Source organism: Carya illinoinensis, chromosome 6 (genome assembly GCF_018687715.1).
Source record: "Carya illinoinensis cultivar Pawnee chromosome 6, C.illinoinensisPawnee_v1, whole genome shotgun sequence".
Taxonomy (NCBI): domain Eukaryota; kingdom Viridiplantae; phylum Streptophyta; class Magnoliopsida; order Fagales; family Juglandaceae; genus Carya; species Carya illinoinensis.
Genome location: NC_056757.1, coordinates 35,695,327 through 35,709,025, shown reverse-complemented (window position 1 = coordinate 35,709,025; position 13,699 = coordinate 35,695,327). Strand labels below are relative to the sequence as shown.

Sequence of the window (13,699 nt, the reverse complement as noted above, 5' to 3'; positions counted from 1 at the left end):
TCATTTGGACATTAATAGTTTAATTTAGTACTTAATAATTGATTCCCAACTAATTTAGAATATAATAAAATAAAACCATTGTCTATTAAAATTAGAATGAAATATTAGTTTGAAGGTGGAATAGTAGACATTCAAATTTGAAGGAAAAGTAACAAATACTGTAGCTCAAACTTCCCAAATACCCCTTTGATGAATCCAATGTAAGTTTATTTTAAGTAAATTTATTAAAATTTGAAGATGCATTAACTTTTGATGAAACCAATGTTAATGCTCCTATAGGATGTCAATATCAACAAAAACATGATTCTTAGGCGTGAACTTGTAGGTTTTGCTAGACCAATAAATTATTCTCAGCGTATCAGATCAAGCACATAAGCTTGGGAAAGCAAATGTCATTTGCAATGAGTTAATGCCTGCTATGATACTTTCGTTTATTCTTTCTTTTAGAGGATGAACGGCTAGTTGGAGATAACAGCAATTGGCAGTAAAATCATCATAGACGAGTCCCCGGCAATGACCCAATCGGCCGCCTCTGACGATGCGTCATCGATCACCCACCTAAGACACACCACTGCCAGTACTGAATCGAACAATCTTCAATACGTGAACTTTAATGTTGCATCCTTTTCGAAGAAGCAGCTCGGTGAGCTCAAGGCCTGTATTGCCGCCGAGCTGAACCAGATTCGCCAACTCAGACACCGCCTCAAATCCCCCCCAATTCCCGATCAAACCCATGCGCAGCCACCTTCGAAGAAATCGAACAAATTGTCGGGCAAGAAGCGGCCCTTGCCAGAAAACACGAATAAGAAAATCCAGAAACCAAACCCCAATTTGATTTCATCAAATGCGAACGGGAATATGAGAGAGAGCATAAGAACGAATGGATATTTAACGAGCCAGTGGACGTGGCCGGCATGGGGCTTCACGATTACCACGACATAATCAAGCAGCCGATGGACTTGGGGACTGTTAAGTCCAGGCTCGCCAGGAATCTCTACTGATCTCCGTTGGATTTTGCCGCCGATGTCAGGTTGGCCTTCACCAACGCCCTAACCTACAATCCCAAGGTCCACACCGTGCACGCCATGGCTGAGCAACTACTTTCCAGGTTTGAGGAGTTGTTTCGCCCTGTCGGCGAGCAAATCGAGCGGCCTGATGAAGAAGATGGAGAAAAATGGGTCTTCGATGCGGAGGAAGAATTGGAAGCGAGCGATAATAATAACCCTAATTCGATGCAATTTGCTAAGAGATCAGAGCAGATATATATTGAAGATAAGGTTTCGAATCATTCAGAACCGTTGCAAGGAAACCATGCGAGCTCATTGAATCAGCCGATGATGCAGCCCTCGATAAAAGCACCGCCGGTAAAGCCAATGAAGCAACCGAAGCCCAAGGCGAAGGACCTCAACAAAAGAGAAATGAGCCGAGAGGAGAAGCACAAGCTGGGAATTGGGTTGCAGAACTTGCCTCTGGAGAAAATGGAGCAGGCGGTGCAGATCATAAGGAAGAAAAACAAGCATTTCAAGCAGGATGGGGATGGGATAGAGCCTGATATCGAGACCGTTGACATCGAGACACTTTTGGGAGCTCGATCGCCTCGTCACCAATTGGAAGAAGATGGTCAGTAAGATCAAGCGCCAAGCTCTCATGGGCAACTACGCCAAAGCCAATGGGGTAGATAATAATAACCCTAATTCGATGCAATTTGCTAAGAGATCGGGGCAGATATATATCGAAGATAAGGTTTCGGATCATTCACAACCGTTGCAGGGAAACCATGTGAGCTCATCGAATCAGCCGATGGTGCAGTCTTCGATGAAAGCACCACCGGTAAAGCCAGTGAAACAGCCGAAGCCCAAGGCGAAGGACCCCAACAAGAGGGAAATGAGCCTAGAGGAGAAGCATAAGCTGGGAATTGGGTTGCAGAGCTTGCCCCCAGAGAAAATGAAGCCGGCGGTGCAGATCATAAAAAAGAGAAACGAGCATTTGAAGCAAGATGAGGATGAGATAGAGCTTGATATCGAGGCCGTCGACACCGAGACACTTTGGGAGCTCGATCGCCTCATCACCAATTGGAAGAAGATGGTCAGTAAGATCAAGCGCCAAGCTCTCATGGGCAACTACGCCAAAACCAATGGGGTAGATAATAATAACCCTAATTTGATGCAATTTGCTAAGAGATCGGGGCGGATATATATCAAAGATAAGGTTTCAGATCATTCACAACCGTTGCAGGGAAACCATGTGAGCTCATCGAATCAGCCGATGGTGCAATCTTCGATGAAAGCACCACCGGTAAAGCCAGTGAAGCAGCTGAAGCCCAAGGCGAAGAACCCCAACAAGAGGGAAATGAACCTAGAGGAGAAGCATAAGCTGGGAATTGGGTTGCAGAGCTTGCCTCCAGAGAAAATGAAGCAGGCAGTGCAGATCATAAAAAAGAGAAACGAACATTTGAAGCAATATGAGGATGAGATAGAGCTTGATATCGAGGTCATCGACACCGAGACACTTTAAGAGCTCGATCGCCTCATCACCAATTGGAAGAAGATGGTCAGAAAGATCATGCACCAAGATCAAGCGCCAAGCTCTCATGGGCGACTACGCCAAAACCAATGGGGTAGATACGAAGCTCAATAATTTCCAAAAATATTTCCATTTGTTTAATTTTGATCCTACGTATCCGCCTTACCAGCTGAGAAATATGAATTCTATAAGAGAAACTTCGATGAATATTTTTGTTTCTATGCTGTCCTGAAGGTACAGATTGTGAGAAGACCCATCAAAACCTCATCTTCTATTCACATTCGAAACCTCTTTCCCGGTCGGGTTCCCACCATTTTCGTGGATTCTCATCCAAACCCAACTTCTCGTTCACACCGTGAAGGGTAAAACGTGCGTTTTACTTTTAGGAGGAGAAAAAAAAAGGACTAAAGCCACATCACCCACAGGTGTGTGGTGTAGGAGAAAGTAGAATTACTCATCTGTTTAATATTTCGGGAAGAAATAATGTAGTTGACAGCAAGTGAGAGTATATGTCCCGAAGATCCTTTAACAAGAAGTGGAGTTTAAACAAAAATGAAATTCTAATGTTTTCTGATTAATAATCAAACTGTTCCCATATGAACACTAATCAGACAACAAACAAAATAAAAACTCAATGCCAGACAAAACTTCAAAATTCCACCAACATCGGGATTCTGTCGGATATAAACCTTCCAGGTTAGAGAATCTCACGTCAGAGCAAGCCAAAATGCGACCATAAGAGTACTGCAACAAGATTTCTTTCGTAATCGATGACTGAACATACCGCTTTCAACCACTTGATATGATGAATGAGGAGCGTGCCAGACACAAACAAATCAGTTAATCAAGCCTTCTCACTATATCTTCTCTCTATAGTGCTACCTTTCCAGTTTTTTCAAATTAACGAAGTTCTCACCAAGTTGAGATTCACAAGCAGCATGAGCATCTGGGTCCAAATTTTTAAGAAAAGACCTGGCCAAGCTAAGGGTCGATATAATCTGAAAGACCTTGCCACAAAACTTCCGTACTTCAGCTCGCCTTGACTGTTTTTCAGGCATGTTGGTCACTAACTCCTTTACCAGATAACAGATTTTATGCAGATGGTTTTTCACAATTTTCTTTAATGCATCTTGGCCACTTTCATCAGTGGAAACCAGAGATTTTAACATCTCAGCAACCAAATCTAGTGCTTCCACTCGCCGAAATTCTGACGTTGTGCTGCCACATTTCTCCAATAGGAAGCCAAAGAGATGATGCCCAATCCACGGCCTTCTTCGAAATATTTCTTTCAAAAATTCAGATTTCATTTGAGACTTTTTACTCTCGAAGAATCCCACCAAAACACCCTGGAAAATATCAAAAACCTTCTGCAGTTCAGCCTCTGGGAACTTTCCTGCATCAATGATCTTCAGAATCCAGAAGGTTGAATTTTGAGCAAGTGATGTAACCATTTTGTATCGGTTCCATGAGGCTGATTGCTTCTTCTTCGACGGGTTAGCAGCAGATTTCTTCCTCTTGAATGGTTTTGATGCCAACTTCAAGTTCTTTTCTAACAAAGATTCAAGAGTAGATAGCTGCAAAGCTTCCCCCTTTGGATAATCTTTTGCTTTAAGAATCTTCTTTTGCAGAATCCCCCATATACGCTGTCCAAGCTGTTCAGAACCTTCAGCAATTTGTGGGTTAACAAATGCTTGAGCTAGGTTTGAATACACTGTTAGAACCTGTGGCTTACCTGTGAAATAAAAACAATCACAAAAAAAATTCAGGAAGTGAGGCAGATCGTGTATATCAACCATATGTCATAAGATCATTCGTAACTGAACACACCAATCTGTGACAATTTCACCAATACTCTGCAGGCAGAGGTTGCCTCTGCTGAATACCAGCACTGCAGGCAAGGACCACAAGTCCTATATTTTCTATCGCTAAATCCTCCCAGCCTACTGATCCAAAATGACAGCTAATTTTACTTTCTTTCTTCTTCTTTTTTTATATGTGGAAGAGATTTTATTAATACTAGTAAGTGAATAGGTGTATCCTGGAGTACAAAGAAGGTATGCAAGAGAAAACACCTAGTTAGAATGCAGAAATGAATATAAGGAAATGTTGGGCTAGGTCATTTTGGGGCAAGCCGACTATTTATGATGGAGGATGAGCTTCCAGAATGAAATTTAAGCCCATTGAAATCCAAAAAAGAAACTTCAAAGATCATTCGGTGAACATTTTCTCTTGTATGACAGACAACTTAGTCCTATATGAAATCAAGGACTCAATTTCTACTCATAAATTTCTAGTAGGGCAATTTCTGTATATCAGTAAATATACACAACCAAAACTTGCCTGGATTTTCATGCACGTAAATTTCAAGCAATGAAAGGACACGAAGTTTGAATAGTACAAGCTGGGAATGAGCATTATCACTCTCAGCCTGATTCTTCCGCTCCTTGAAAATCTGGGCTAAATAAGAATCCATCCGAAACATTGCATCATCATCCATTCCTCCATCAGAGTCATCGGAAGCTTCAGGAACTTCGTTCCCAACTTCCACAGATACAGCATTATCTGTTCCTCCATTAGACTCACCAGAAGTTTCATCCTCATCACTTTCCCCATCAGAAACAAGGGAAGCTTCAGGAGCTCCTTTGCCAACTTCCCCAACCCCAACAACAGCCTCAGAATCATCTGTCTGTTCATCACTCTCACCCATTTTACCAGCCTTAGCTTCATCATCCTCATCTTCTTCAATACCAAGAAAGTTTTCATCATCACTATCATCATCCTCACTCTCTGCATCCTGATGTCTAGCTTGTTTGAAAGTTTTCTTGATAGCCCGCAACATCCGCAACAGTGCATCATCCGTAATACCATCACAAAAGTATCTGAAAACCTACAGACAAGAAATAGATACCAAATAAATAATCACAAAAATATTTTCCTTGAAATCCCATCACCAACACCATGTTTGGCTCATTGCTAGAGGAAACAAACGAAAATAAAATATCTAAGTTCTCTTCTTTCAGTGTTTGGTTTGTAACAAGGACAGAAAATAATGGAAATTTGAGGAAACAATGCCTCATTTTCACCTTTGTTTGACAAAGGTACACATTTTAAGAAGAGGGTAAAAAATATAATGTATTTATAAGGTGCAATTTAGTTCTAAGGGAAATTCAGATTAGCAGAGGTCTTAAACCCAGAAACTACGCATGCTTTCATCTCACACACCTGCTCGATAGAAGTCCGCATGGGGTTTGATGACTGTGGAAGCAATGAAAGCAATGTATCTACAAGAACATCCATCAACTCAGGTGTTGCATCACCATCCATCTCATCTTCTCCAGAGGATGGAAGAAGATCAGAAACAGCAAAAGCTTTCTTGGAACAGATAATAAGTTCAGAAGCAGCTTCTGAAAATTCTCCGGGTCGAAGGAGCACTTGCAGAAGCAACTGGATGAGCAGGTACCTCAGTGCATGCATTTTATTTGCATCAGCACTAAGTCCACAATTCCTTTCCTGAAATCATCAATGTAAAAATCTGAGTTTTCATACCACAAGTTTAACCACACAAAATATGAAGTGACAGTCAGAGTTATTGAAAAATAAAAGAGAGAATAAAAGCTTGCATCTCACACTCCAATCCAAACATAAAGGATTTCACAAAAATGATGAGGCCAGTAATACCCATGTATGGGCTGGAAGAAACACTTGAACCTTGGCTCAATTATTTTATGGGCTTGGCCACATTCAGGTAGATTTTAAGGAATGGATCTTAGCTATCGAGAAAAAGAATATATCATAAAATCGACCTTACCAATTTATAGTCCAAGGAAATCCAAGATATTGAAAATGCTCATTTTAATAATTTCATGGTATACATAGGTCAGACACAAGTTTTCCAATCTTTTGATTGAGAACCACCTTAGCAAAGATATTGTAATTAGGAGTGTTCACAGAACTGCAAAAAGTGAAAACCAACTGTGCTACACCCCACCAACCAGTTTGGGCTGATTTTCAATGAATCCAAGTTGCAGTTCAGAGTCTATTAGAAAAACTGGCACCCGCTATCTTTTTCATTTTTAAGTAAATCATAGATAAATTTGGTGTTCAATTTCAAAGTTTTGTTTCCCGAGGAAAACCAAACCAAGTGGCACCTACAATGCCACTATGCTGCATTCTCACAAGTTACAGCGCTTCCCCACTACAATCCCCTCCTAAAACTCCATCGCATCCTCACTTCAACCTGTCAACCTCTGGAAGAACTTGCCTGAGGTTGACATGCAAACGTAACTCTGCTTGGAAACCCAAGCTCAGAACCAGCTCGAAGTGATGCAAAATTCTCTAAAGGATATGGAAACCCAACTTGTCGAGTTGAAGACAGCAATAGCTTTCTTGTCCACGAAAATAGACACGCTTTCAGCTGGAGGCAACAAGGTTGTTAAGACTAAGATATGCCCGATTCCTTTAAATTCAGAAAAAGCAAAACAGAAGATCGGATTCAAACATGTCCCTATAACCAGATTCAGGAGAGCGTGGCGGGTCAAAAGGAAATCTAGGTTATTTGAAGTAGGGTCTACGTCGGGTGTTGGTGTAGAGAATGCAGTAATGGAATGTCACTTGCCTCAGGTAACATAGGATAAACCGTTAGGCAGTATTACACCCTTGCCCGAAAATGGTAAAGGAGATGAAGGATTCGTTGAAGTTGCACGTATAGGGTCGCCTGAGGTGAAGGGACTTGCTGTCACTCCAGAAGCTCCAATGGGGATGGAAAGAAACAATGGAGTTGATGAGGAGGTACAGGACTTGTTGTTGGTGCCTTGCGTAGAAGAAAGTCCAAAAATGGGAATGCAGTTGGTTAGTGTGTCTGAGGATAATGTTGCTCCCCTGGTCTCTTTTCCTTCGATAGCGGATTGGATTTTGCCCTGCCGTGCACCGCACCCTCGGAAGTTTCCCTACACGGAACTGGTTAAATCGCTGGCTTTTCATAAGGGAGTGTGGCCCCAAAGGATTGTTTGCACCCATGAGGTGTTGAACCTTGGACCTTAAAGGGAGTGAGACCCCAAGACCAAGGCCTTCACTACTTGGGCCAACCCCTTGGGGTTAGTGGTTCAAAGTTCTCATCCAACCACCCCTGATTTCCTATCCAAGTTTCCAAATCAGTCTATGCCCAATCCTACGCTTTCAAAATTGAACCCCAGCTCAGCTCCACTCCACCTAATTTGTTTAAATATGCCATTGCTCATTGACATCTAGGCCAAAATTGATGCATCAAACCGTTTGGTTATCATCTTTTGACTGTGTGGTTTAGCTGATCATTTTCCAAAACCAAAAGGGGTGATTTTGTCAGTCTGAACACGTTCAAACCCATTGATCAGCAACCTTAATCATAACTAGTAAGAATTCTCCTATTATGGATCTGAAAATTTATTTCTCCAACAATAGATGTACAATTAAATAAATAAAACCACATTTCAAAACATAAATTTTAGGCTGTAAAAGAAAATTTACCTCTATGTAAAGCCTATTCTCCACTTCTTCCAATTTTTCAAATGTGTTTTTGTCCTTATCACTCAAAGTGCGAAAAAGGGAAACTGAAGGAATGTTGCGCAATGTGCTAAGGAACCGCATGAAGTAAGACCCAAGATCATTGGGCTCAAGGCCACTGGCCAAAGCTCGTGGCCCCTCACCCTTTTGAGCGTTTGCCAACAAAAACTGGAGCTGCTCAATACACATCCTGCATAGAGCACTTGATGTGGCTGCTTTTGGCCATCTAAATTTCTCTTGTAATTCAAAAGAAGTCACTTCTGTGCCAAGAGACGCAGTGAACAAACCCTGAACAGCTAGAAATTTCAAAATTTCTTTTTGCACCCGTAACTTTGCTTCAAGATCCAGTTTCAAATATTTAAAAATACTGGGGAGAGATTCTACAACCCAAGTTTTCAGAAAATCAGAATTTCCAACCGTCCCGACCAAATCCTTATCCTCAATTGAACCTATCTCTGAATTGTCATCTGTTGTTTGACTCTGATCTGAGGGTTCCTCTGAAGCATTACCTTCATCCACAAACAAGTTCGTTAGATTCTGAATAAATAGCATGCAACCAGATTCTGTTCTGAACCCAGCCATCAAATCTTTAACTGTTTTTGTCCGCGTGATGCAGTCAAATCTTCCATTGCTTTGTTTCTGAAGGCCAATAATAACAGAAACTCTTCTGATATCATCATCTCTGACCCAATCTGACAATTCCTTAAGAAAATGCTGTGCAACTTTATAAAGCCAAGAATCCTTTGTTGAAAGTACATCCATTAGACACTGGACAAATTTGTATGACAGGACAAATGGGACAAAAGAAGCAGGCAACCTAGGGAGCAAAAGAAGGAGAATATCAAATGCCAAGTGTTTACGGTCATGAGATGACATGAGAAGGGATCCTTCAATAATAACTTCACAGAAACATTGGAAGTTCTTTGTAATTTCTTCTTCAGAAGAGCTACATTTTCGACTCTTCTTGTGTTTCTTTAATGAATTTGATACTGATGCAGCATCGTCGCCTTGCAAAACCATTTCAGGTAAAAGAATATTTATGAGAACAGGCCACAAGCTGTGAACTCGAGGCTGACAAAATGTGGATTCCTGCCATATTCCACACAAACACAAATAACCTTAGAGTTCTTCCATAAGTCACTACTAGCTACAAGAAAGACATCTATGAATACTACCTTCAAGCAATTTGCAAGAGAGGAAAGATGGTTGGCAGAAAAAAGTTTGCTTGGGCTAAATGGATCAGGCAAAAGCTTGCCAAATATTGGCCTGTCAACAGAGATATTTTCTCGAAGTTTCAAAGCTAGAAGCAATGCATCTGGATTTCCTGCTTCAGCAGATCCTTCAAACCACTCATGCAATCCCGGAGCTTCGAGCACATGATTTAACAATATTTCAGTGGGCAACTGCAAATTCATCATGAGACAGATCCCTAAAAGGATTATTAAGAATTAAAAGAGCAAAACTGCTGCAGTGGAAACACGAAAGCCAGGCATAAGATGCTAGTACATCCAAGTGTCCCACTGTTTGCCCCAACTAGGAAGATTGAAAAATCAAATATATCAACTTCAAAAGACAGCCAACAGACATATGTTTCAATAAACTTGGAACAAGGAGGCCATTACGTGCAAGTTTAAAATGCCAGCAGAACCAAGGAAGACAAAACACAAACATGTATTGGCAACATTCAAAATCCACTTGTCAGCCGTAAAATTTAAAACGTGGAAGGGAAAGGGAAGGTCTAGATTGGAAATGTTAAACATAGTGACAGTAAGAACATAGATATTTTTCAACTTGAAGTTGAAAAAAGGGTGACAGGAGGGCGAAAAAATTATTTTGGAAAATAAATGAATGAACTAAACAAAGCTCAACACAAGAAACCTATTCATTCATGAAGTATTTTACATATGACCAAGAGGAAATCAACTCCAGTGAAATTCATAGACTATTTATTTAGTGAGATAAAAACATGACCATCTACTTACTGTGGGTTTAAACACCCTTTTTTTATAATTAGGGTTTTGAATACCCATTTAGACAGTCACAAGTATATTGGAAGGACATGTTCAACCACAGGCTGAAATTACACCATTTTCTAGCAAAAAGAACAAAAAATAAAGAAAAAATAAAGCCAGAAATTCTCATCAACCTCAACCATTTTTAATTTATAAGTAGAAATACCTTTTCAATTAAGTCTAAAAGAACCGAGACTACAGGTTCTTGCAAGTATCGCTTCTTCGTTGCAAGGGAAATAATAGTACTGGTGAATTGCTTGATGTATGTGGTATTTTTATCAACAATCCACTCTTCAGTTAGTCTTCCAGATCGGGCAAGAGCACCATAAGCAAATAAACGACCCAAAAGACAGTCCTTAGCTTCCTGCAACACCATAAGGAGTCGAAATATAAATTCATACGGAGAGAATAGCAACTCGATCAAAAAAACAATTTGAATAACGTAGCCTACCTGACCCTTCATCGAGGATGAGACCTCTAACAAATCAACAATAAGTTTCAGCAATGAGTCCAGTTTGATGCTATGTATTGTGCCAACTAAAAGAGTCAAACCCAATGCGAATCCTTGTCTTGCACACTGCAAAAAGGTTATTTCAGCAGATTATCACTTGATTAAGATTATTTGAATAACAGAAACTGTATAAGAAATCATTCCAGTCAAAATAGTGAATAACATCGTTCTAAATGTTCTACCACCACAAAAAATGATATACCCAAATACCTATGCAATTCTTTATATATTCTGTGAAAATGTTTCACATAACCAGGTGAACAAAAGCTTGAAAACCCAGACCTGAGAATCACCAAATATGAACCTTGGAATAACATAAGACAATGACATTTTGAAATCCTCAAGTGCATTTATGCATGGACTAAATAGATCATTTGAAGCATAAATGGACAGGAAAACAAATGCAGCAGTATTTGGAATGTGGAATGCAACATAACATAGGTGACCAAAAATTAAAATAATAACTACAAGTTTACAACTATAAGCTTCTAAGTGAAAACAAGGTAAATGTGAGACATTGAGAAAACCAAAGAAAGAGAATGAATTTTCTCAAACTTCAAGAATTATACGTGCCTTATCATTTGAGCCCAATAACTGATTAGTAGAGTTTACTAACTTATTCTAACTCAAACAAAGATGTTACTTTTTACAAGGTTGAACTCACAAAGAAACATAACTTCATGAGATTAATTATTATACACCATCTGCAAAGTATAAAACTCGGGATGTACTTTTATAATGGGAGCTTCCAGTTTAGTGGGTGTTATTGGAACCCAAAGATTTCATGCAACTGAATGTTTATATCTCTCCCTGTTGTAGCTCCCTTCTCTAACATATCAAAATGAAGACCATGCCAATAAATAGGTGCAGCTTTGCTATTCTTTGCATTATAATCTACATTCAGTTAATATCTGTAAGTCATTAAGATGCCATTGAGCGGAAAAATATTTACAATGCATCCCACCATTTACGAAAAATAACTAAAACAGCGGTTCCCACATTTAGCACAGGGAAGAAGAAAGTGCATGTGCAGTCACATGAAGCCGTATATGTGCCTTAGTAAAACAATGGTTATATATAACATTAAAAAGGTAAAAATCAACTAAAAATACCTCTCTTGATGAAGAAACTCCACGGATAAGCCTGCGCACAGCATATCTCAAAGAAGGAGCACAATTTTTCAAGCCATCATCCTTCTCAGCTTCCAATTTCAATCCACCCTCAACAATGTCCTTATTATCAATCCTCTCGTACACTTCCTGAACTTCTTGTAGCTCTCTCACCATTGCTTCAGCAGCCACTTCCCTTACTTTACCATCCATCGATGCTAAGTCCTTAAAAACACCAATATGAAACTCGGGCAAGCTACTATTTGATGAAGGTGCCACTGGTGCACGATCTTCACCCTCTACCAGATCTGCATCTATTTGTTTGGGCCTTTTGGATTCTTCTTCGTTCTCAGAAGCTACAGACCGCCGTCTCTCTTTATCCAATGCCTTCCTCTTCTTCCTTCTCTCCATGGGTTTAATGGACAAAGCTTCATTTGCTTTCTTATCCTTCTTCATTTTCTTCTTATCCAAAGGATTCGAAACAACTGTATCTTTATGATCCTCCATCTCCTCCTCCACAGAGCTGGAGTTTCTTTTCTTACTACCCATATAGACCAAACTCTTTATTTTATTTAATAATTATCCTACATAACAGTAAATCAGAAAAACAGCCACTAAGCGCGTAAGAGCTCCAATTACCCTGAGGTTTTATAATAAAAGGCGAAACAACAAAATAAATGAAGCAATAACAAGCACTAGGCCACGCCATTCCCCTTCCATACTACAATAATAAGTATAGGAAAAATCTACATATTTGTATCCTACTATTCACTATCCAGTTAATTCGTTAAGAAAAAGGATATGTCCACAAAATAAAGCATACAGATGTTGATAACAAATCGTGAATCCGGAAAAAGTATAACAGACTAAGTAGTATAAGAATCATACTTATGGTAGTAAAGCTAAAGGGGCAAAAAAGTACGTACCTTGACTACTAGTTTTATGGGTACGTACCGTGATTCACAGTCAATGATTCGGCTGAAATGAGAAAAATGAAATATAAGTGCAGGGAAGTATGAACTGGATCTAGAAAATGAGATCGAAGCCAAAAATAACCGTGTGTGAACTGTGAAGTGAAATGGTTCAAGAAAATGAGAAGCGGACCTAAGGAAAACCAGCCGCCGTGGGCTTGAGAAGTGGGCGTGGCGCCAGCCGCCGTGTGCCACTGGGTGTGGCCGTGGACCGTTGCTGCGTAGGTTGAAGACGAAGAGAAGGGCGGCCGGCAACAGCTTGAGAAGAGGAGAGGCAGCCGGCAACAGCTAAAACACTAAAACACTAAAACAGAGAAAATAAAATCTGCAGGGGGTGGGTGGGGGCGGCGTGGGAAATGGGATTCGGGAATGGTTGCCCGTGGGAATAAAATCGCGGGGGGGGGGGGGGGGGGGGGGGGGCGAAATGGGAAATTGCTTTTGGGTTAGGGTTTCTGATTTTTTGAACTTTAGTTTTAAGAGTATAGATGTAAATTTACTTTTTTTTAACGGGTTTTAACGGATTATAACGGGTTGACCCGTTAGTGACCCGTTAAGCAATCGTGTCTTAACGGGTTAACGAGTCGTGTCACATATTGTCATCCCTAATATTGATTACCATGTGAAAGGCTTTCTGCAAACCTATCTTTTTAAATTTTACTTTATGTTATTAAATAATTTAAAAAATAATATATCCCTTTTTAGCCACGTGATATCGAGTCACTCATATTTTTGTTAGAAAATCTAACAAATATTTAGTAAAAGACTTAAATTAAACAAATTATAAAACACTATCAAAATGAATACATAAAACTAAAAAAAAAAATAAAAAACTCGTGAAGCTAAAAATAGAAATCGTGAAATATAGAGACTAATTATGTACTCAACACCTTATTCTAATCTACAAACATCTATATTTACTAGCCTTTCTTTTTTTGTTAAGGTGGCAAATTGTATTTTCAGGTCGTATTAGTATCGCGTCAAGTTGTGAATATTTTATTATATAGGTCAATCTAAATCCAATTTGTTAAGTTAAAC

General features: G+C 39.7%; 1 protein-coding gene and 1 pseudogene across 3 annotated transcripts; one reads left to right on the top strand and one right to left on the bottom strand.

Annotated features, from left to right (window-relative positions):
- The first annotated feature begins 300 nt into the window (after positions 1–300).
- Positions 301–2,730, top strand: LOC122312821 (annotated as a pseudogene).
- Positions 2,731–2,964: 234 nt separating this feature from the next.
- On the bottom strand, positions 2,965–13,027 carry LOC122314084 (rDNA transcriptional regulator pol5). Of its 3 annotated transcripts, none has more exons than XM_043129493.1 (10): positions 12,798–13,027; positions 12,620–12,671; positions 11,697–12,277; positions 10,525–10,650; positions 10,240–10,437; positions 9,237–9,464; positions 8,026–9,150; positions 5,746–6,033; positions 4,864–5,410; positions 2,965–4,255 (listed from the first exon to the last, which is right to left on the bottom strand). In XM_043129493.1, the coding sequence occupies exons 3-10, from the start codon at positions 12,240–12,242 to the stop codon at positions 3,402–3,404; spliced, it is 3,912 nt and encodes a 1,303-aa protein (XP_042985427.1). In that variant the 5' UTR covers positions 12,243–12,277; positions 12,620–12,671; positions 12,798–13,027; the 3' UTR covers positions 2,965–3,401. The 3 variants fall into 3 exon arrangements, with proteins under 3 accessions (XP_042985427.1, XP_042985428.1, XP_042985426.1); XM_043129494.1 differs by having other exon boundaries at positions 12,648–12,671; XM_043129492.1 differs by having other exon boundaries at positions 11,697–12,671.
- Between the last annotated feature and the right edge of the window lie 672 nt (positions 13,028–13,699).